This window comes from Micromys minutus (assembly GCF_963924665.1).
Source record: "Micromys minutus genome assembly, chromosome: 25".
NCBI classification, from domain to species: Eukaryota; Metazoa; Chordata; class Mammalia; order Rodentia; family Muridae; genus Micromys; species Micromys minutus.
The window spans coordinates 5,627,832-5,649,495 of record NC_137960.1 but is presented as its reverse complement, the minus strand read 5'-3'; the positions used below and the strand labels follow the sequence as shown (position 1 = coordinate 5,649,495).

Sequence of the window (21,664 nt, the reverse complement as noted above, 5' to 3'; positions counted from 1 at the left end):
TTCACCTGCCCATCATCTTGCCGGGCCAACGCTTCTTTAACGTTTGATGATTTCTGTTATTTTCATTAGTGCTTTGTGACACTGCTTTGCTACTCAGTCAAGGATGCCCTCAAACCTACGATCCTCTGGCCTCTGCCTCGGAGGAGCTGGGATTACAGATGTGTGCCGCTGTGGCTAGCCTTGTAAGAAACCTGGGGGTGGGGGCTCATTTTCAACCTGAGCACTTAGCATTGCAGGACTGCACTCAGTGAGCAGAGCAACCAGACAAATGTTCCCTGAGACAGCGGGACGGAACTGTCCTTCCCGACCCTGCGGCCTGTGCTGCCTCATGCTCAGGCGGAGCAGCGCCTGCTGATGGGCCCACCCTGGAGCCAGGCAGCAGAGCTCAGTCCTTGCTGTGCCTCTCACTGGCTCTGTCCCTCTGGGTGATCACTGGTGACCCTATGTCCCTCAGTTCATCTGTTAGTAGGCGCTACCACCAGGACGGGGTCAGGGGACGAGGTAAGGGTAACTAGTATGAGAAGTGCCAGCAACTGTGTAGCTCTGGGCTGATACTCTTATGACACTATCACGTAAGGAACAAATATGCCTCTGTCTTGACGTTTGCTCTTATTCGAAACCATGTTGATTCTGTGGGGATAAACTACCACGGCAAAGTATATACCTTAAAAGTCGAATTTCAAAAGATTTTTTCCATTTTATTTTAGTGTGTGCATGTGTGTATGTGTGTGTGTATGTGAGTGTGTGAGCGCACATGTGTGTTTGTCATAGTGCTCATGTGGAGATCAGAACAACTGTGGGAGTTGGCTCTCTCCCTTTATCCTGTGGGTCCTGGAAATTGAGCTCAGGTCATGAGGCTTGGTGGGAGCTCTTTCACCTAAGAAGCCATCTCTCCAGCCCTGATTTCCAGTTTTCTGCCCCTAGCTTTTGGTTATAAGTAAGAAAATCACATTTAACTATGAAGAGTCAGGAATTGGCAAGACGTTACACTGGGCAACCGTATTATCTCCAAACCTTCAGCTATGATAGCATCTAGGACTACAGATAAAGTGAACCCTATCTGGGAGCCTCAAGTTGGGGAGCTATGATCAGCCATGAGCCCTCGGCATTCACGGGTGGCAGGCTAGCTCACTGTACTCCTGGGGGGCGAGGAGTGAGACGGCCCACTGTAGGTCTTGGGGCTGGGGCACGCGTAGCTCTTTCTCTGCCTGCTGGGAGGACAGAGTTCACACACTCTACAGCTGAGCTGAGCACATGGGCGACAAGCAGCAGAGAGGGAGGCGCAGGCTCTGAAGGGCTTCACTCAGCACAAACAATCTGTTCAGAAGGATCGTTAACCGTCCATTTGAGCAAACTCCACACATAATTGAAGCTCAACAGGACAGCACGCCAGCTTCTCTGTCCCAGGCGAGGGTCTCATCTTTGGTTGTCATGACGAGTGTGTGGCAGCCAGGACTGACTGCAGGGAGTACGTTTAAGGGTTTTTTTTTATGGCTATTTTAAGAGGCAATGCATCCAAAAGTGAGAAACCAAAAAGCTCTTTATGAAAACAAAATTGCCCACTCTGTGCTTAAGGAGAACATGGCTATTGATTAGCTGACAAAATACACTGGGGCACTGGCTCCAGACAACAGCTGATCTTGCTCAGAACTCAGAACCCCAGAGCAATCAGTGGAACATGAGCCTCAAAAACAGTGATCTGACAAGACTCCAAGCCATTGGTGACAGAAGGCCTCAGGGCTTTCCAGAGTCTCCTAGGCCCATTCCCCGCCCGTTCTGCACTGAAATTAGACTCATAAGAATCCCCTGCACAGGGCTGGAGAGATGGCTCAGAGGTTAAAAGCACTGACTGCTCTTCCAGAGGTCCTGAGTTCAAATCCCAGCAACCACATGGTGGCTCACAACCATCTGTAATGGGATCTGATGCCCTCTTCTGGTGTGTCTGAAGACAGCTACTGTGTACTCATAAATAAAATAAATAAATCTTAAAAAGGTGCAGAAGGTACAGCACCTGCCGTGCAAACATGAAGGTTTGAATGTGGACCCCAGCAGCCAATGCCAATGTCTGTTCTCTATGCCGTTATGCATCAACACCTGCACACACAGTATATACATACATGTACATATACTATGCACATGCACACATATACTATACACATGTACATATGCTATACATACATGTACACATACTATACACATATACATATATTATACAGGTACACATACTATACACACATGTACATATACTATACGCACATGTATACCTACTACACACATGTAAAGCTACTATATACACATGTACAGCTACTGTACACACATGTACATACACACAAACTAAGAAAAAAGACAAATAATCATTTATTTAAAGAACTAAATAAGAAAAAAAGTTGTTTTGAGACAGAGTCTTACTATGTTGCCCAAGTTGGCTTTGACCTCCTGAACTCAAATAATCCTCCTGCCTCAACCCTTTGAGGAATGAGCACTACAGGCTTCCTGGGCCCAGTTCCAGGTGGTTGGAGGGTCATATACACACTGCCAGAGTTAGTCACCTGACATTCTTATGCCAAGAGTTGGTGACAACAGACAAGACCATGAGGTCACAAACCTTCAGCATGTGCAGAGAAGGTGGAGGGACCATATGGCTACAGCCAGGAAGCCAGAGCCTCTGAAAGGCAGGCAGAGAAAGCCAGTCTCAGGCTCTCCTGGGGACAGATCCACAGGGAGTTGGCTCAGTTCCATGAAGCCCACGTTCCTACTGGCCACAGAAGCCCCTTTACACTGGACCTGTCAATCAGAGTGCTGACTCACAAGGTCTGGCTACTCAGTATAGTCAGCTTAGGCATGTAGAAATGACAATAGCCTGGTTTCAGTTAAATATGCAAACCCATACCTGGGCTGAGATGGCTCCACGGCTGAGAGCACTGGCCGCTCTGACAGAGGTCCTGAGTTTGGTTCCCAGCAGCCACATGGTGGCTCACAGCTGCCTGCAACCCCAGCCCCAGGAGAGCAAATGTCATTTTCTAGCCTCCATGGGGATCTACCTGTACATGGCACATATGTGTGCGTGCACACACAGACACACACACACCCAATAAATACTGAGGCACTAGAGAGATGACTCAGCGGCTAAGGGTACATGCTGCTCTTGCAGAGGACATTACTCCAGGCAGCTCACAACTGTCTGTAACTCTAACTCTAGGAGATGCACCCCTCTAGGATCCACAGGTATTACAAATAAAAATAAGACTAAAGAAAAATGCCAACAACCCTCCAGGGTTTCTGTTGCCACTATTTAGCAAAGATCACGATGAAGTCAGCATTTGGGCACTGGATGGAGGGTCCTTGATCATGGGATTCAGGGTAACATATCCTTCTAAGGCTCTTTCTTCCTTCTCTTTTTTATCTTGTTTTTTAGAGGTTTCTCTGGGTAACCCTGGCTGTCCTGGAACTTGCTTTGTAGCCCAGGCTGGCCGAGTGGCGCTCACAGCTGGAGAGAAGGCTAGATCTCATACATCCAGACTTGACAAGCCAGACCTGCCTGCAGTGCTCACCCCCGTAGTGTCAGGAAAGCCGGCAGTGGCTCTCCCGGGAGCACTCACATAAATGATACCACTCAGCCCAGCCCTCGCCCTCGAGCTGTCTTTACACAGCTCCCTGCCTGCCTGTCACACCTGAGGCTGCCACTTAAAGGATAAGCTCTGTCCCAAGCGGATACTTGTCAGAAGCCTAAGCTCGGGCAGATGAATCTGGTGTGGAGCAGGGCCTTGAGGTCCCGTGAGTCTCTGTCTTGCTTCCAGTGTTTGCACAGGACGGACCTAGGGACTCTTTTGCTAGCTTCCCTCCACCTTACAGTCTGCAGCTACAGCATCTGGGACCCTCTGCTCCTAGGACCAGACAGCACTGTCTCTTTGCGGTTAGCTCATTCTGCTGGTCAGCACTGACCTCTCAGATTCCTCAGAATTATTCCACTGAGGCGAAGGCTCCCGAAGCAACAGTGAACTGCCTGGCCTGCTTACACCTGCAGCTGTCCTGCACACCCCTCTCTGAGCTATTTTGACAGGGATGATGAGGCTAAGAAGGGTGTAGGTCACACTGTTTCTGAATATCTAAGAAGCCTGATGGGGCCAAGCATCCTGAGCTGCAAGAATGGGGGCTGTGCGTTCTTCCAGGATGTTTAGAAGTCAAGATGAGTGTTGTAAAATCCAGGAGATCATGGAAACTGTCTTAACTCTGGAGAAGAACCCAGGCCCTCTCAGAGCTTCGTTCACTGGGCTCTGCCCAAACCAACACTCATCTTCTTAGAAACCACTTCCTGGACGAGGAGGTAAAGCTCATCAAAACAGGCAACCACCTGCCAACGTCCACGGGCTTCCCAGGAAAGGCCAACAAGCACAGGCTGGCTGTCCTGCCAGCTCTGGGGGAGAACCTCCTCTAACAGCCCCCTCTCGGCATGTCTAGGTTGTCTCCTGGTCTTCCAAGGAGCTCCCTGGTTTTCTCTGCACCAGCCAGCCTCAGGACCTCTCAAGGCAGCTTTGTAACTACCCTGGAGCCCCTTCCAAGACTTGGACCAAGTAAAAATGAAGCTTTTAAAACAGTAAGCAAACAAACAAACAAAAAGGAAGTCAGTGTGGATAGGACCCCTGTAGGGCAGGGAGGAAGGAGACAGAGTGGGGACCTAAAGGGAACATAAGGGCTTCTGGAGGGCCATGGAGGCACTTGACGTGTGTGTGTGTGTGTGTGTGTGTGTGTGTGTGTACTTGGGGAACTGAGCTTGATCCCCAGAACACTTGTAAAGGATTAGAAAAAAAATCTACTCCATTTGGCCTCTGCCTGCCCCTCTCTCTCTCTCTCTCTCTCTCTCTCTCTCTCTCTCTCTCTCTCTCTCTCACGCACACACACACTAAAATAAAAATGATCTTGAACAAGACAACCCAGGGACGGTGTCCTGAGGCAAAGTTTGCCACTGCTGAGGAGGGCCCTCCAGTTCCATCTCTGGTCTTGACACCAGCCAGCCAGGGTGCGGCAGGATGCACTGGCAGAGTCAGAGAGGAATCGGAGGTGACACTTCCTCAGAACTGGCCACATGAGGGAGCATCACCCAGGTTGGGAGGGTACCGTGGGGTGGTGGAGAGGGCAGTATCCATGGCAACGGAGGCAAGTATCCATGGCAAGCCAGCACAACCAATCCTTTTCTTCAGAACCTCTCCGCTGCTCTATTCAAACCCACTTCCTGCAGGCATGGCAGTGCAGGCCTTTAGCCTCAGCATGTGGCAGGCACAGGGAAGTGGATCTTTGAGTTCTGGGCCAGCCTTGTCTACACAGTGAGTTCTGGGCCAGCCAAAGTGCACAGTGAGCCCCTGATTCAAAAAAGATTTAAAACACAAACAACAACAACAACCCTGCTTCTTGGGTCAGCAGGTAAAGATGCTGGATGCCAAGCCAGACGACCTGAGCTCCATCCCTGGCGTACAGAGGGAGACGGCCGGCTCTTAGACTCTCCTCTGCTTGCTACATATGCACAAGCCCTGCCATCCACAGAGCCCGGCCAGCAGTCAGGTGGCACCAGCCTCTTTCTCATTTGCTCTCAGCAAGAGGAAGGCAAAGCTCAGGGCTGGAGGCCAGGGCGGCACTGCTCAGAAGTGACAACTAACGGGGGTAAGGCCTTTTCTCGAGGGAGTGCATGCTTCTCCACAGAGAGAGCATACTGTTAGCAAGCTGGGCGCTTCCTGAAGACCTCCATATCCCTTTCTGCCTTTGCACCACGAAATGCTAGAGCAAAGCAGACCTGTGGTGTCTCGAAGTCTGGACTCAGGAGTCAGCAGGAACAAAATAACTTCACATACAAAGCACCCAGCCATCTGGCCTCTGATGACCCATCCTGAGTGTTCTGTCACCACAGCGTAAGACAGACCACGCCAACACTTCACAGACACTAATAAGTTCTTTCCCACTCCTTCCGAGTTAGCATCTGTTCCTCACAACCATAAACATAAATACATATGGTTTTTCACCCTAGGCCAGTTCTGTTAGCATCTAAGAGAAAGACAAGAGAGGCAGACTGCAAGTCCTGCTAGCTTCCAGGAGAAAGGAGATGAAGAGGAGGAGAGACCTGTTCTGTTTGAGGTGGAGTCTGATAAGCTGCCACATGGCAAAAGGAGAGGGGGCCTCAGAGAAGGAGTGGAGAAGCCCACCTAGCAGGCTTTCAAAGGCTATGAGGGAGTTTCTGAAGGTCTAATGGTTACACAGCAAACTGCGCTGACACACAGTCCTGACAGCTGTCCCCGTATCTGTGGCTAACAGCAGTAAAGCTGAGGCAGCGGGGAAGCAGGAACACTTGCTCCCACCCACTCCCGGGCAGCTGAGGAGCACCTGCAACTCTGGCACCGAGGGGTCTGTCTGCTGCCCTTTCTGGCCTGTATCTGCATGGTACACGCAGACAAGCAAGCGTGTGCAATACGCAGTTGTTAAATGTCTTAGAGAGAAACTGAGGGCCACAGAGCTGCACTGCCTCCTCTGACACGCAGGACCTGCGGCAGTGCATTAGACAGCCAGGAACAAGTGCTATCAAGCATTATCAAGTCACGGAGAGCAAAGGCTGGTCGCTCATAGCTGCCTTCAGGTTCCGAAACTCATCAAGCTGCTTGCTCACCCTTGGGTCTTGCAGCCTGTGAGGTGGGTGGGGACAGCCCTGTAACTGTGGAAGAGCTTTAATTGGGGTGTGGCTGGGTTTCTGGGTTCCGTCCCTTGTTCTGTCAGTTTGTGAGTTTTACTTGTTTGTGTGTTTGATCTTTTGAGACAGGTTTTCATTATGCAGTCTAGGTTAGAACTAACAATCCTCCTGTCTCATACGGGATTGTAAATATGTGTCACACTGAATTCCTACATAAGCCTCTGATCACGTGACAATAAGACCTGCACTGGCCACAGGTAGATTATTCTGTAACCCTCAAAAGCACAGTGACTGAAGAAACCCACAAGGAAAACCAGACTCCTCGGCAGATTTAAGACTCTGCTCACCTGAGCTGCAGGCAGGGGCTGGACCATGGGGAAGCCCCAGCCACTCTCAAAAGTCACTCTCAACAATGACAGGAGCCTTGTCAGGTCAGGACAGAAGAGTGGGGACAGACCACAGTCCATCCCCTAGTATCCTCTGCACGCCCACAGGAACTCCTGAGATTCTGCACGGGTGCAGGTATGAACCTCAGATGGCAGTGTCACACAGGGGCACTGGACCTGAGACATGTTTGGAGAATCTTAAAATCATCCAATCAAGCCATCAAGCTATCTGCTCGAGGCAGAACAGAAGCGTGCTCATGTGTGAGGATCACCTCAAGAGATAAACTCCGGGCTTCCTCAGCTGCCCAGACAGCTCCAGGTCGAGCAAAAGGGCTACCTGTTTCTTTTTAGCAAGACACTGCCACCAGTGGTCCTCCTGGGAAAACGCAGGCAGATGGTGGACAGGAAGGGGACAGCATGTCCAGTGTGGTCCTGGAGCTTCTTACCCACATATTCCGAGAGGAAGACGACAAAGAACGGAGTGACGAGGTCATTAATTCCCTGGACGTACCCACTGGCAGGGTGCCGGATGGCCCAGATAAAGAGAATCCGCTCAAAGATCTAGGAAGATGAGAAGGAAAGGGGGTATGTGTGTTAATCTCGGGGTACATCTTCCTCCACTTACCCACTTCACCACTGGTGTTGGGGATTATGAACTCAGTTCGGTATCTCCGGGATCGAGGTGTTGTGCACACCAGCGCTGGTGTCCTTTTCTAAATTTTCCTTGGTCACTAAAGGCCTTAGAGAGGAAGCAACACTTGCCACGGAGAAGGAAAGAGGCCACGCTTCCATTCTGGGGTTTAGAGAGACGGCTCAGTGGCTAAGGTCCCAGCACCCACACTGACCCACAACTGTTAGCAACTCCAGGGAATCCCACACCATCTTCTGACCTCCAAGGGCAGCAGACAGGCACATGGAGCACATAAATGCATTCGGCAAAATACTCATACATTTAAAATAAAATCTACAAAAAAAATCAACATTTTTCTAGTTCAGCCTGACTAGGATTGGTGACAATCTGTTCTTGTAGGAAGTCCCTTGTACATAAGGATGCTACTTCAAATCTCCTGGGGACAGTCTGGTGAGACAGACCAGCAGCTAAAGACACTAACCACTAAGCTTAACAGCCTGAACTTGATCCCCGAGCCATACGGGGAAAGGAGCAAAGTCCTACAAGCTGTCCATGGCTCCCTGGCTCCACACACATGCACACAGCCCCTCAAGAGAAACAAATGCAATGTACAAAAGTAAAAGACACTGGCTGGCAGGCTTCTGCCGTCAGGGTTGGGACAGAGAAATCAATCAGCCTGGGCCCCATGACAGAACCTTTGAAGGTTCCACATATCAACTGAAGCAAGACTTGGATGGTCCCTAAATTGGGTCCTGCCCCTTCCCACTGGGCAGTTGCCACCTCTGCTGTCACTGGGCCTTCTGAGCTCTCCCTTCATCTTCTCTCAACCCAAAGACATGCTCACTGGCTCTGTCCTGGTGGCCATGACCCCCAGCCCTGCACTTCTGGAGAATGGTGTCTCTGGGACACACACAGGAGGGACAGCAGAGTTGGTAATGAAAACAGAAGATAAGCCAAGGTATCGATGACCTCCACAGCAACACTCCACTCCAGCCCCGGAGACAAGGACTTCCGAGGAGGAGGGGAGGAAGGAAATGTTAGACAGATTTAGGAGATGGTTATCTAGGGTAGGGACAATGGAAGACACACAAAAGGAAGTCCCTGAAGTGAGCTGGCCTCTCTGCTTCCAACAGAACTGCTGTGGGTGCTCTGTGACCTCTTTCTTCCTCAAAAGTGTAGCCCAAGGCTAGATTCCTACCCCCACTGTTCCTTCTCATCTCTGTCACACGTGCCTAGCACACACAAGGCCCTGGGGTTGATCCCAGTGACAAAAAAAAAAAAAAAAAAAAAAAAAAAAAAAAAAAAAAAACCCGTCTCCAGATTGGTCTTTCAGGTCTCACAAGGGCACCCACTACTCCAGAATCTCAGCCTTGGTGCCTTGGTGCCTTACACGTGGCCATGCACGGCACGGAGAACAGAGAGCAGCCGTGCCTCTTCAGCAGGGATGAGAAGCAGTCGCACACACCAGGCTCGGAAGGTGCCAGACATGTGCAAAATAGCTGCCAGGGAGAACGCAGGCTCTGCTCCACAGGAAAGGTCTGCGATGACTGCCCCGTGGGGACAACAGGATACCTGAAGCGTTTCCCACTCCTGACTCCTCCACTACAGGCAAGGCAAGCCTTGCAGTATTTACTGGGGCACTGGTGGGTTAGACCTCTGCTAGCCTTGCAGTATTTATTGGTATTCTGATGGGTTAGTGATCTGTGCACCCATTTGCTTAAAATGACAACAGCCCAGTACACACAGGTGATGCAGGCAAAACGGAAGAGAATGAAGTGTGTATTCCTGTCTCTGTCCACTAATCAGAGACGCCTGATGAGGGCTGTGTGCAGGAGAAGGAAGGCAGGGGATGAGCACAGCGAGGCGGACGGGGGGGGGGGGGGGGGGAAGAAGGTGGGACTGAGCAGCAGAAGCTAAATGGGAGGAATGAAAGGAACTTTCCTTGTGCTGCCCTTATGGGTGGGATGATGGTGTCACCGACACCATCTTCCCTTTGGTGTTGAAAGTTACCATAGATCCCAGCAGGAGACATCTATTCATAAATGGATCTATGAGTATTATCCAAAGTCACAGAACGCATTCGTCCCACTGCCCCTCTTCATTACAGAGAGAGCTGAAAGACTTCCAAAAGCGCTGCCACTCCACACTGTGAAAGCGGCAGAACTGCACACCCATGCTGAAAACAGGGTCCATGGAGTATTCACCACCCATGCTGAAAACAGGGTCCACGGCGTATTCACCACCCATGCTGAAAACAGGGTCCATGGCGTATTCACCACCCATGCTCACTACAACATAATCCCCATAGCCATAAGGGATAAGCAACCCGCATGTCCATAGTTTTCATTTAGTGGAATATTAGCAATGATAATGGAAGATTTATACAATCAAGAAGAGGGGGAGTTGATGGGGTGGGGGTGGGGGGATGGCTCAGTGGGTAATGTTGCCTGTTTAACAAGACTGATGACCAGGACACACATAGTGGAAGGGGAAAGCCAATCCCTGCCAGAGGTCCTCTGACCACACACACCATGGCATGCTCTCCACAATATAAATAAATCAATGTAATAAAAACATCTCAGTGAAGGGACTTCTGACACTGTGAATTAAGCAAGACACAAAATGACAAACACTGTATAAACTTATTTATCTGAGTATTTAGAGTGGTTATGGCCATGGGCAAAAAGTAGAGAGGTAGTGGCAGGGAAGGGGGCTGGGCAAAGCTTCTAGAAACCGATGAAGGTGGTGCTTACAGAACACTCAAATGCAAGTAAGCCACTGAGCCAGGAACTAGTAACTACCCACTGTTCATAAAACCAGGGCAAACTCATGCTATGGATATTTTTTTTTTTAAGATTTATTTATTTTATATAAGTACTGTAGCCATCTTCAGACACACCAGAAGAGGGCATCAGATCTCATTACAGATGGCTGATCCATCACTCAGGACCTCTGGAAGAACAGTCAGTGCTCTTAACCACTGAGCTATCTCTCCAGCCCATGCTATGGATATTTTATTGCAATTAGAGAAACAAGTCACTACCCCAGATTTACAAAGTAGAACAAGACCAGGAACAGAAATTTTAAGATAGGATTCTTTCTACCTCAAGTCTCAGACAAAGCACTACTTGGTCCCCAGGCTTGTTATAAAGGGCAGAGGAGAAGGCATGAGGAAGTCCTCTGTGGACATGGGGTACCAAACAGATGCCACTGGGCCCAGAGAGGAGGAGGACCAGATACTGAGGAGCCTACTCACCTCCTGGACAAGCGGCTGCTGGAACAAGGGAATGAGAGGGTTCGTCCTTGGAATGTCAATGTGAATCTGAAAAACAGAAGCCACAGCCCAGACATAATGTCAGAGTATCTAAGGCAGAACACTCAAAAAAACACTTAAAACACAGCTCTGCTTTAAAAGGACAGACAGAAAGAATATGGACAAAGCTCAGCTAGACCCTCCCAGGAAGAGTATGTTCCCAAGTTAGCCACAGCCCAGAGAGGAAACACCCCCAAATAAGTCACCTAATCAACCAGACAGGCATCTCCCCTGAGGTAACTCTCCTCCTCCCGTGAGGCTGCCAGCCGACATTTCTGCAGGCCTGGGGACCACTGCAGGCAGTGGCTACTGAATGGGCACTGTAGCATCCACAGGCACACACTAATGCCACAGTCCAGATGGAACCGACCATTTCCAAACCCTCTGCTTTCTACCTTTACCATGGGTCCCATGGTTCTTAATCCTCAGAGGACAGCCTGCAGCCGAACAGCAACGTTACCAGGGAGTGTGTTAGAAGTGTGGGCCTCACCTCAAGACCTGCACCTATTAGTAATCCAAAGCATGTGTGTGTGTATACATGTGTATATGCATACATGTGTGTACATTGTGTATAGCATGTGTATACACATGTGTGCATGTAAGTATGTATGTACATATGTGTATGTTTGTATATGTGTGTATCTGTATGTGTGACATGTAGGTACACTTGTGTACATGTATGTGTATGTGTGGGTGATTTGTGCACACATGAAACATAAGAAACAACACCACTGACCACTGCTGAAAACCACACCTTTCTAAGGATATTGGTAGCAGTGTAACCCAGTATTCAGGAAACTGAGGCAAGTTCAAAATCAGCCTGAGCTACATGAGTTCCAGTCTGAATTACAGATTAAAACCCTGTCCCAGGAGGGAATAAAATAAATCAGGAGCCGGCTCAGCAGCTAAGAGTACAGGCTGTTCTTCCTGAAGACCTGAGATGGGGAGGGGACCTGGAGAGATGGCTCAGTGGTTAAAAGCACAGACTGCTATTCCAGAGGTCCTGAGTTCAATTCCCAGCAACCACATGGTGGCTCATAACCATCTGTAATGGGATCCAATGCCCTCTTCTGGTGTGTCTGAAGATAGTGACAGTGTACTCACATACATAAAGTAAAAGACCTGAGTTTGGTTTTCAGACTCACATCACAGCTCACAACAGTCTCCTACTCTAGTTCCAAGGATCTAGTACACCTTGGGCACCTGAACTCTCACACACACACACACACACACACACACACACACACACACACCTCCACGGTTAAGTTCTTTTAAACGGTAAGGTCAAAGCTGCTGAGTGAAAGGAGGGAGGGGAGCCGCAGAGCACACGGGACGCTGCACTGCACCAGGAGACTCCAGCAGCTCACAGTTGTCATACCTGTCTGTAGGTATCCTGGTGATGCTCTTCATTCCGAGAGTCATAATACTGCTCGATGAAGCCAAAGTACTCCTCGCGCTTCCGCTGCAGGGTCAGCTTCCGCCGCTCGGTGTTTGCTGGGAGATAGCCCTAAAGACAACAGTGCGCATCAGAGGAGAGTTCTCACTTCAGCCTGAGCAGAAGCTTGGAAACCAACAAGGCACAGAAAGAGGTTGGCCAAGAGGACAAAGCAGGTGTTCTCTCGGTCCAGCCCCTATCCCGGTCCCTCACCCTGGCCCTCTTCTGGATAGCGGACCCTGGGTGGGCAGATGAAGCAAGCCAGCTTTCCCAGGCTGCTCACTGCTTAGTCGCACACCCAGGGCTGACACCACCAGAAGTCAGCAGGAGGGAGCTGGACCCGAGGGAATTACAAGGATCTGGCGACTCCTGTGACACCTCCTGGTACGGATTACACATTCTTTTCCAGTGCAACACTGGAAACCATCAATCAGCTCAGCAAGCTGAATGCAGTCTGTGACTTAGCAGCTGGAAGGCGGGCACAGCACTCTGGCGGCCTGGATGCCATTCTTCGTCCTGAGTCTCCTGCTCCCTTTCTGCCTGCCTGCGGCATTCTGAGCAGCATCTGAACTTACTAGGGGAGACTGAGGCACTGACTGCATGACTGTGAGACTAGGGGATGGGACAGGGACAAGATGCCTTCCTCTCAAAGGCATTTAGTGCTCTCCTTAGTGGGTGGCTGGAGAACTGGTATAGGGAGGAATGAGAAGGGGGTTATTGTTTGAGCTGGGGTACGCACACATGGGCCTGGGCTGGCAAACAGGCCTCTGAGAATCCTTACTAGATGAATGAGCAGATCTCAGAACCAGGCCTCCCAAAGCAGGAGCGGCAGAACACTGAGTGGGAAAGCCTGCTGCTGAGGCCCACGGCCTGAGTCTGCTCATGAAGCCGGGAAGTGAATGCTGTCAGGAGTGTTGATGCTTGTCCCTCCCCTCAGTTAAGAAGTTGTGACTATGGGAGCCAGTTCCTGGCCTTCACACACCTGCAGGTGTGAGAAGAAACTCTCAAGGATGTGTCTTTTTGGACACTGCCCTACAGCTGTGCCAGGCAGAAGGACCAGAGGAGTCTAGGGTATCAGACCAACCTTGGCAGGCAGAAGCTGTCTGAGGCCCACGCTTCTCCTCACGGTGGTTGGAACTCACCGATAGCAGTCTCCAGGTCACTGGTCGAACTTCCCTGGGCACGCCTGGCCAGCTCCACTTCCTCAGCTCATCTACAGACAGAAGACGGCCTCACTGATCAGGTCCTTCCATATGGGCCCAAACCAATCTTGGCCAGGTACCTCCTCCCACCAAATGTCATCACCACCACCACCAATCCTAAGACAAGCCAGGAAAGGCTCCACGCCACGGCCCCCAGCAGGAAGGTACCAAGAGCACCTGCAGAGAAGCTGTGGGTGTGTGTGAGGAATCAGTGTCATCGTGGTCTGGCTGCCTTGAGAGGCATGTGTTGTAGGTTTTTCAGGTTAGAGACAGCTGCTGGGGCACTGTGTGCTTTTCAGTTCCTGAGAAACCGAGGCCTTCCCTCAGGCTGCCTATGTTTCTCTGCATTCCCAAAGTCAGCGAAGCATACACAAGTCTGACAGGACATTGGTCTTAGACATCAATCTGTGTGTCCTGTAGAGCTTGCAAATGTCATTGTATCCTGGCAACTACCATGGTGTTGTTTGTGAAAATTGTATAAAACGTCTGATCACTCCCAATAAACTGGTTATAGCTCAGTCTTGCTGTGTTCCCTCCAACCTGAGCTAGTCAAGATTCTTTTCTCAGAGGCCTTATCAGGTAACCTTAGCCCAGTAAGTAAGCGCTGGTACACACGAGTGTGCACTTCTGTGAGAACTCCGGGAGGCAGCAGAGACTGAGCTGGAACAGGAGCCCCGCGGTCTGCAGGCCCCATTCCCTCTGGTCCCTGATCCTCAATAACAGAGCTCTGTCTAAAGTCTGTGCATCACTGTGCTGGCACCTGACTAGGAGCTGCTACAAGTAAAAGACGGAAGGCAGTAGACGTGTCCGGCTTCTGAGACAGTCACCACCACACCTCCCTTGCCCAGGGCCTGGGTGAGCGCACTTACCTAAGTCAGTGTTGTGGCTAGAAAGCAGCTGGCGGAACTTTTCTAGGCGGGTTTTCTCCCGGACTGTCATTGGAGGAGCTCCAGAGGCATTCTGGTCTGAGATCCGGGCAACAAGGGGGATGATGGGCCGGAGAGGGAGAGACTGCTGTTTGTGGAGTTGGTTCCTCAGGCACGTGTCACCTGAAGGGATTTGAAAAAGAGAAAGAACTACACAGGAAGGTCACGGGTAAGACACCCCAGGGTCTGCTCGGGCTGTGCAGTACGGTGCCTTCTCCAGGGCAGGGCCTGAGCCTGTGGCATTCCTGAGGCTCCGGCTGAGCAACAGTGAGAGAATGAGGCCCCACAGGGCTCTGCTCCCAAGCAGAGGGACTGCATGTGTGACCAGCTGACCCCAGATGTTGCTATGGCTTCTAAGAATGCACGTGGTAATGCCAAGGAAGACAAAACTCTTTCCATCCTACCCTGGATTGTGCCTTAACCTGGTGAGTGTTATAGCCACACAGCCTGAAACAGTGTATGAAAGGCTGGGCTGTGACCCTGCACACTTAACCCCCTGGCTAAGCACACCAGCTGCCCTCACGGCTAGGCACAGCCTTAGCCTGCATTTGGCCCACGGGAGCCCCCAGCTGGGTAGCTGGCTCCTCTGTACTCCGTTTCCCCACTCAGATGAAGCAGCTTTGACTCCTGCTGTTACCACCTAATCGTCGGAAGCAACCGGAGCTGGGCTCTGTTCCACTGTAGATGGTCTAAGTCAACTGGCGCTTGCCATGTAGAAGAAGCCGTGCCGGCCACTACAGCATGCACTCCCATGATCCCTTATGACACCTGCTAAGAACCTTCAACTACTTTACAGAAGAAATACCTCAGCCTGGGAAACTGAGGAACTGGGACAGTGGAGGTGATACCTCGGGGCTGTCTGACTCTGGCACCATTCAGAATAAATTGCCACCAAATAAATAAATAAAGTTTCAGGGACTGCCCTCCTAGGGCCGGGTCACATTCCTCAATACCTGGGTCCTGAAATGAAATGAAAATATTAAACACTGAATAGGAACAAGACAGCGTTGCAGAAGCTTTGACAGCTGCCATGAGGCACCTGGCTGGGACGCTTACAGTGACAACTGGGGCTGAGAAAATACAAAATGCACGCAGTAAAACTTAGGCAGATGGGCATCTCCAGCATCGGCTGTTTGTAGGCAGATGCACACAGAGGGAACCTCCACAGGGGACACGTGGGGCACCTGGCTACACAGGGCAGCCTGCAGGGATCGTGGCAGGGGCCTTCCTGACATTGAGAACCTCATCCATAGCTTAAGCCACCCGACCAATCAATGCTGAACGCCTGTCTCAGACTGGCATTGTGGGTTCAAGCTGGGCCCTGTCTCAGCAAAGGCACTTGATAGAACTTCAGTGAAGACTCCACAGCCAAACTGCATGGCCTTGTATGAGGGCTGAGGCTGATAAACTCAGGGAACTTGAGGTAGGACACTCAAGAGGTTCTGACATCCTCTGTCCTTTATGCTCATGACCTGTGAGCCTTGTTAACTATAGCTACGATGAGGGGCCAGCTTACAGACGTAAAACCACTAGTGGGTCCTGAAGAATGCACGCAGAAAGCGAGTGCCCATATGTCTAAAACCACCATCCCCCAAAGCAGTAACTGAGGCCAGTTCCCAAATTAGAAAAATAAAACAAAAACTGACAGGCAGAATGATGTCAGGGGGCTGTGACCTGGACCTTCTGCATCACAGAAACAGGAAAAGGGCCTTCTTAGGTGGGCAGTCATTCCCCAGAGCTGAGGAGGTGGACCATTTGTGAATTAATTCACTGGCACCTTTAAACACATCTGGTATATGTAAACCTGCCCAGGCCTAGAGCAATGTAAAATGTGTGGATGCCACTGCAGGAAAAAGGACAAGAGGGTCATCAAAGACCCAGCGGGAAGGGAGGGGACACCCAGTGTGCTGGCATCTGACCTCTGGTTTGAGGTTGGTTTTTTTTGTTTGTTTTTTTGTTTTGTTTTGTTTTCATGCATTATGCCATAGAAGATCTGAGCAGGAGCATGAAGGGAACTCTTCTCTCTAGCTGCACTCTACTGAGGGGCCACGGGTGCAGGCAGGGTAGACTCACTGGAGTTTCGGGACAGCTGGGCATCACTGCTGGACTTTATGACTTTGTAGCTGGCAGGGACGTCTGATGTTGTGGACTGCGACCGTTCCGGTTTTACCCTCAGCTTGCTGTGGTTTTCCAGGACTTGGGCTGCAGTTGCCAAAGCCACTTTTGAGTTCAGGGTTTGAAAAGGAGGTGAGGAAAAGTCCTCCTCCTCATCATCGCCAATATCCCAAGCGTCACTGGTACTCCGGGCAAACTCATGGAAACTGGAGGCCTTCTTGTTCTTCAGAGGAACTGAGTTGACTTTCGACCGTTCTTTGATGAAGCTTCAAGAAAGGAGACGGCATTGCTGAGCAGTGTGACACACTGGCCCACCTTCGTTATCATTTGGCATATGATCATCATAACTGACAACCCCCAAACTGTCCATCTTCAAATAAAACCGCCCCCAGCCAGTCTCTGTGCACAAGAAGCATCCCAAGCAGATGAGCAGAGCCAGGCCCTTCAGTTTTCACATGCTCTCTAACTCCTGAAACCACCTGGCCGGTGAGGAGTGAGGAAGCCACACCACACAGACAGCTGCCCCATGGCCCATCCTGCTCACCATGACCCGCACGGTTCCAGGTTCAGGGGCCTCACTCTGCCTGAGTCACTACGCGACTAGGTGGACCACAGCCTGTCCTCCATCTGCCCCACGCCAGGCTGGACACACATAAGCAAGAACTAAGCCTTAACCACAGAATCTGCTGAGGTGTCGGGGTTGATTTGCTCGGCCAATGGAAGCTGGAATCGCCGTCAGAGTAGGATGAAAGCTGCTGTTGGGGGGCTAAGTAACCTTAACTGTCCATACACATGGCCTTAAGTCTCAAAAAGAAAAGCCTCCTCTCAGGCTGGAGAGATGGCTCAGAAGCGAAGAGCACTGACTGCTCTTCCAGAGGTCCTGAGTTCAGTTCCCAACAACCACATGATGGCTCACAACCATCTGTACTGAGATCTGATGCCCTCTGCTGGTGTCTGAAGACAGCAACAGTGTACTCACAGATCAAATAAATCTATAAAAAGAAAAAAGAAAAAAGCCTCATCTTTTTCACTCTGCCAGCCTAGAGAAAAATGTCTGAGTTTGGTGATTCTCTCCGGAGCCTTTTTTTCCCTCCCTTTTAAAACACAATTAACTTCAGACTTCACAGAGAGAAGCAGCCACCCGAGAGTCTACGGTATATGATACATGGAAACTGGACCACGAAGGGGTGAAAACATCACTAAAGGCCTTCATTTATCTCCTTGACCATAAAGCAGGGTTACACTAGACAGCAGAGCACGTAGTCCCTGAGAGTCCCCATTCCTAAGGTATTCTACCCAGGGGATCCAACACCTCTGACCTCCCTGGGCATCTATACTTAAGAGCACATACCACCATATGACAGACACACAGACACACAGACACACAGAGACACACAAAATTTTAAAAATAAATAATACATCTTTGGGTCTAGAGGGATGGCTGGGTGGTTAGAGCACTGGCCGCCCTTACAGAGAACCCAGGTTCAGTTCCCAGCAACCACACAGTGGCTCACAATCATCTGTAACTCCAGTTCAGGGTCTCTGTTGCCCTCTTCTGGCCTCCTCAGCCACCAAGTACAAAAATATGGTGCACATATACTCATGGAGGCAAAACTCATACACATAGAAAAATAAATCTTCAGAAAACGAATAAAGAAAACAAAGTCCAGGAGGCAGTAAAATTTCACAAAGCCCACACTAAGTGACACAGCGAAGGACACTTTGAAAAGGAGTGGCCGTGGGTTATACTGCTCAGAACACGTGTGCTCTGACAACACTGCCCTGCTCCACCACAGCCGCTCCACTTACAGAACTGTTTTGGTTGATCTAAGATTCATACATGTTTGGGATGACACGTAGAACTATATTAGAATAATGTCTGACAATGGTTAGCTGAGGTAGGGCAAGTGGAGAACTGAGAATCATTCATGCAAACCCAGCTCCCCTGGCTTCGTGGGCTCTGGTGCTGTAACTTGGAGGTGGGACCTGCCACACAGCCTCCGTGTGGAAAACAATCCACTTAGAAGCCTGCCAGGCCAGCAAGTGGCTGATGGGGCTGCCCAGCAATAACACTAGTTTTATTTGAGCTATAAAAATTATTGCAGGCAATACTGCCATTAATAGTAATAATTTAGCAAATTGAGAGTATCCATGGTCAGGAGATGACTTAGTGTCCTTGTGCAGTTTAGATAATTAAAGGCCAGATGTAGAAGCCTCTACTGTGATGGAGATTAACCACACGGTAATTAATGACTGAGCAGAGAAAGCAATCAAGGCGTCCAAACAAAGGTAGTAAAACAAGGGCGATAAATGTCTTACGGCAACAACCGGGACTGTAAAACAGTCTGCTGCTGCACTCACGGTGCCCCGTGTTCAAGACTATTAATACCAAGACAGCACAGACGTGAGAAGGGGAAGCCATTAATCGGAGCAGATGCATTCGCATCTGTGAAGCCGACTGAAGGCCTGACTCTATGGAGGGACCAGGGAAAGTGTCCTGAGCTTTACATTTTAACACGTGAAACATTAAAACAAAGCTATTAAAAAGTTTGCTGCTCAGTCCAGGCCATGGCCATATTCCTGAATCTGCCCTCAATACAGAACCAGGGGAAACTTGGTTGATGACAGGCACAGTAAGGGGAAGGATCTGAACCTAAGTGTGCCCAAGAATGTGTGGACGGTAGATTGACTTGTTGACTACATGACTCTCGGGCAATTATAAAACAAGCTGGACGGGCTCTTCCAGCATCTGGCTCTAGGCGATGGGATGCTTTTCTACAGTGACACCAGCTGCAATGCTTAACCTGAGAAGACCATGCTGTCAGACCACTGGGTTTCTCGGGAAGCTGCAGGCATTTACCACAGCTCCAGGGATCTCACAGTACATCATATTCACAAAGAAGTAGGAGCTAAAGGTAAACTGACACAAGTGCCTCCTTTACAGAATTCACTCACTTCATTCATACTTTCATCTGTCTGTCTGTCTGTCTGTCTCACTAAAAAAGAGCTTCCACGGAGCTGGGGAGATGGCTTGACTAAGAGTAATCACTGCTCTTGCAGACGACCTCTGTTCACCCACATCTGGGTCACCACTGCCTATAACTTCAAAGGTCCAGGGGATCCAATGCCCTCTTCCTGTCTATGTGGGTACTCACACACACACTTGTGAGCATTTACACATGTATACAAACACATACATACACACACAATTAAAAATAAGATAAAAAATCTTTTTAAAAGCTGCCATGGTGTAAAGTTCAAGAAAAAAGAAAAAAAAAAAAGAATATATTTTAATTAAAATAGAACTGTATCACATCCCCCTTTCCTTCCTACAGCCCCTCCCAGTTTCTCTCCTATCTCCTCAAATTAATAACCTCTTTTCCTATATTATTGTTACATATATACATATGTGTATGTATATGTACCCACAAATACTTAATTACAACCTTATAAAAAATGTATTTGTATACTTTTATGCAAAAATGCTTAAAAATCTGTACATCTTTGTTTTTTAAAATAAAGTTAAAAAAAAAAAAAAAGCTTCCATGAAGCTAGGTGGTGGTGGTGCACGCTCAGAATCTCAGCCCTTGAAGGCTGAGGCTGGAAGAATCAGACCACAAAACCAGCTTCGGCTACATAACAAGACCCTGTCTCAAGAACAGTTCCTTCATGGGTCTGGAGAGGTGACTCAAAGGTTAAGAACACTTGTTAGGCCTGGTGATGGTGGTGCATACCTTTAATCCCAGAGGCAGGTGGATCTCTGTGAGTTCGAGGCCAGCCTGGTCTACAGAGCTAATTCCAGGACAGCCAGGGCTGCACAGAGAAACCCTGTCTCGAAAAACAAAACAAACATAAAAACCAAAAAACACTTGATTTTGTAGAGGAGCTGAATTTAGTTCTTACACACATGGTGGCTCACAATTTCCTGCAGGGCATCTGATGCCCTTGTATGCAACTGTATGATGCATATGGTGCGTATACAAGTGCTCAGGCAAACATACATACATACAATAATCAATATTTTAAAAATCGCCCCTTTAGCCAGGCACAGCGATACGTATCTTTAAAACTCCAGCACTCAGGAGGCAGGAGGAGGTAGGTCTCTGTGAGTTTGAAGTCAGCCTGGTCTACACAGGGAGAATCTTCATAGTGAGAAGATTGCTCCTGGCTCACACAGGGCAGAGAAGCAGCTAGAATGACCAGGGAGGAGACAATCACTCAGCAAACCAGAGGAGGCAGGTGGGTGACAAAGACGACGCATGAAGGGACAAGGTCTTGACTTACTTTTTCGTGAGCCGAGGATCCAGAGGAGGGTGCTGAGCTCCATACACCGGCTGAATGCTAAAAGCGGGGAGACACAGGTTCAGTGAGGAAGCTAAATGCCAGCTGTGAGCACGGTGAGACACGGAGCTATGGGACTCGGAGAAGTCACCTGTTTTCAGGAATGGCACTAGAGCATTACAGGGACACTAGCCAGCCTTCAAGACAGCCCTCAAGGATCTCTGTGGGTTCAAAGTCAGTCTGGTCCACACAGAGAGTTCTAGGCCAGCCAGAGCTACACAGAGAAACCCTGTCTCAGAGAGAGAGAGAGAGAGAGAGAGAGAGAGAGAGAGAGAAAGCTCTCTTTATGTGCACGGGTATCTGCCTGCATCTATGTCTATGAACCACTTCTGTACCTGGTGCCCATGACAGCCAGAAATGGGCACTGGATCCTCTGAAGTTTCATTTGCAGACAGTTGGAAACTGCCATGTAGGTGCTAGAAACTGCTGAGCCATCTCCCTAGCCCCATCTTCTCCAAATACCTACCCTAAGAAATTACAAAGGCATGTGTAGCAGACGCATACCTAAAACTATTCAGATCATGATGGTTCTTCTGAGTCTCAAAGAAGCCCCTCAAGATCTCTCTCCAAGGACTAGTGAAACAAACTGTAATATGTTAACAGCACAGGACATAGCAATGACACTAGGGAATGGGCCCGTGAGTA

General features: G+C 49.6%; 1 protein-coding gene across 1 annotated transcript in view; it reads right to left on the bottom strand.

Moving 5' to 3' along the window:
- Positions 1 to 21,664, bottom strand: part of TBC1D22B (TBC1 domain family member 22B) — a 44,801-nt gene that overhangs the window by 13,038 nt on the left and 10,099 nt on the right. Inside the window, exons 2-8 of the mRNA XM_080937611.1 lie at positions 20,963 to 21,019; positions 16,637 to 16,944; positions 14,507 to 14,686; positions 13,578 to 13,648; positions 12,379 to 12,507; positions 10,944 to 11,009; positions 7,503 to 7,617 (exon numbers count right to left, since the gene is read on the bottom strand). Of these exons, the coding sequence (XP_080793737.1) occupies positions 7,503 to 7,617; positions 10,944 to 11,009; positions 12,379 to 12,507; positions 13,578 to 13,648; positions 14,507 to 14,686; positions 16,637 to 16,944; positions 20,963 to 21,019 (926 nt within the window). The remainder of the gene's footprint in view (positions 1 to 7,502; positions 7,618 to 10,943; positions 11,010 to 12,378; positions 12,508 to 13,577; positions 13,649 to 14,506; positions 14,687 to 16,636; positions 16,945 to 20,962; positions 21,020 to 21,664) is intronic.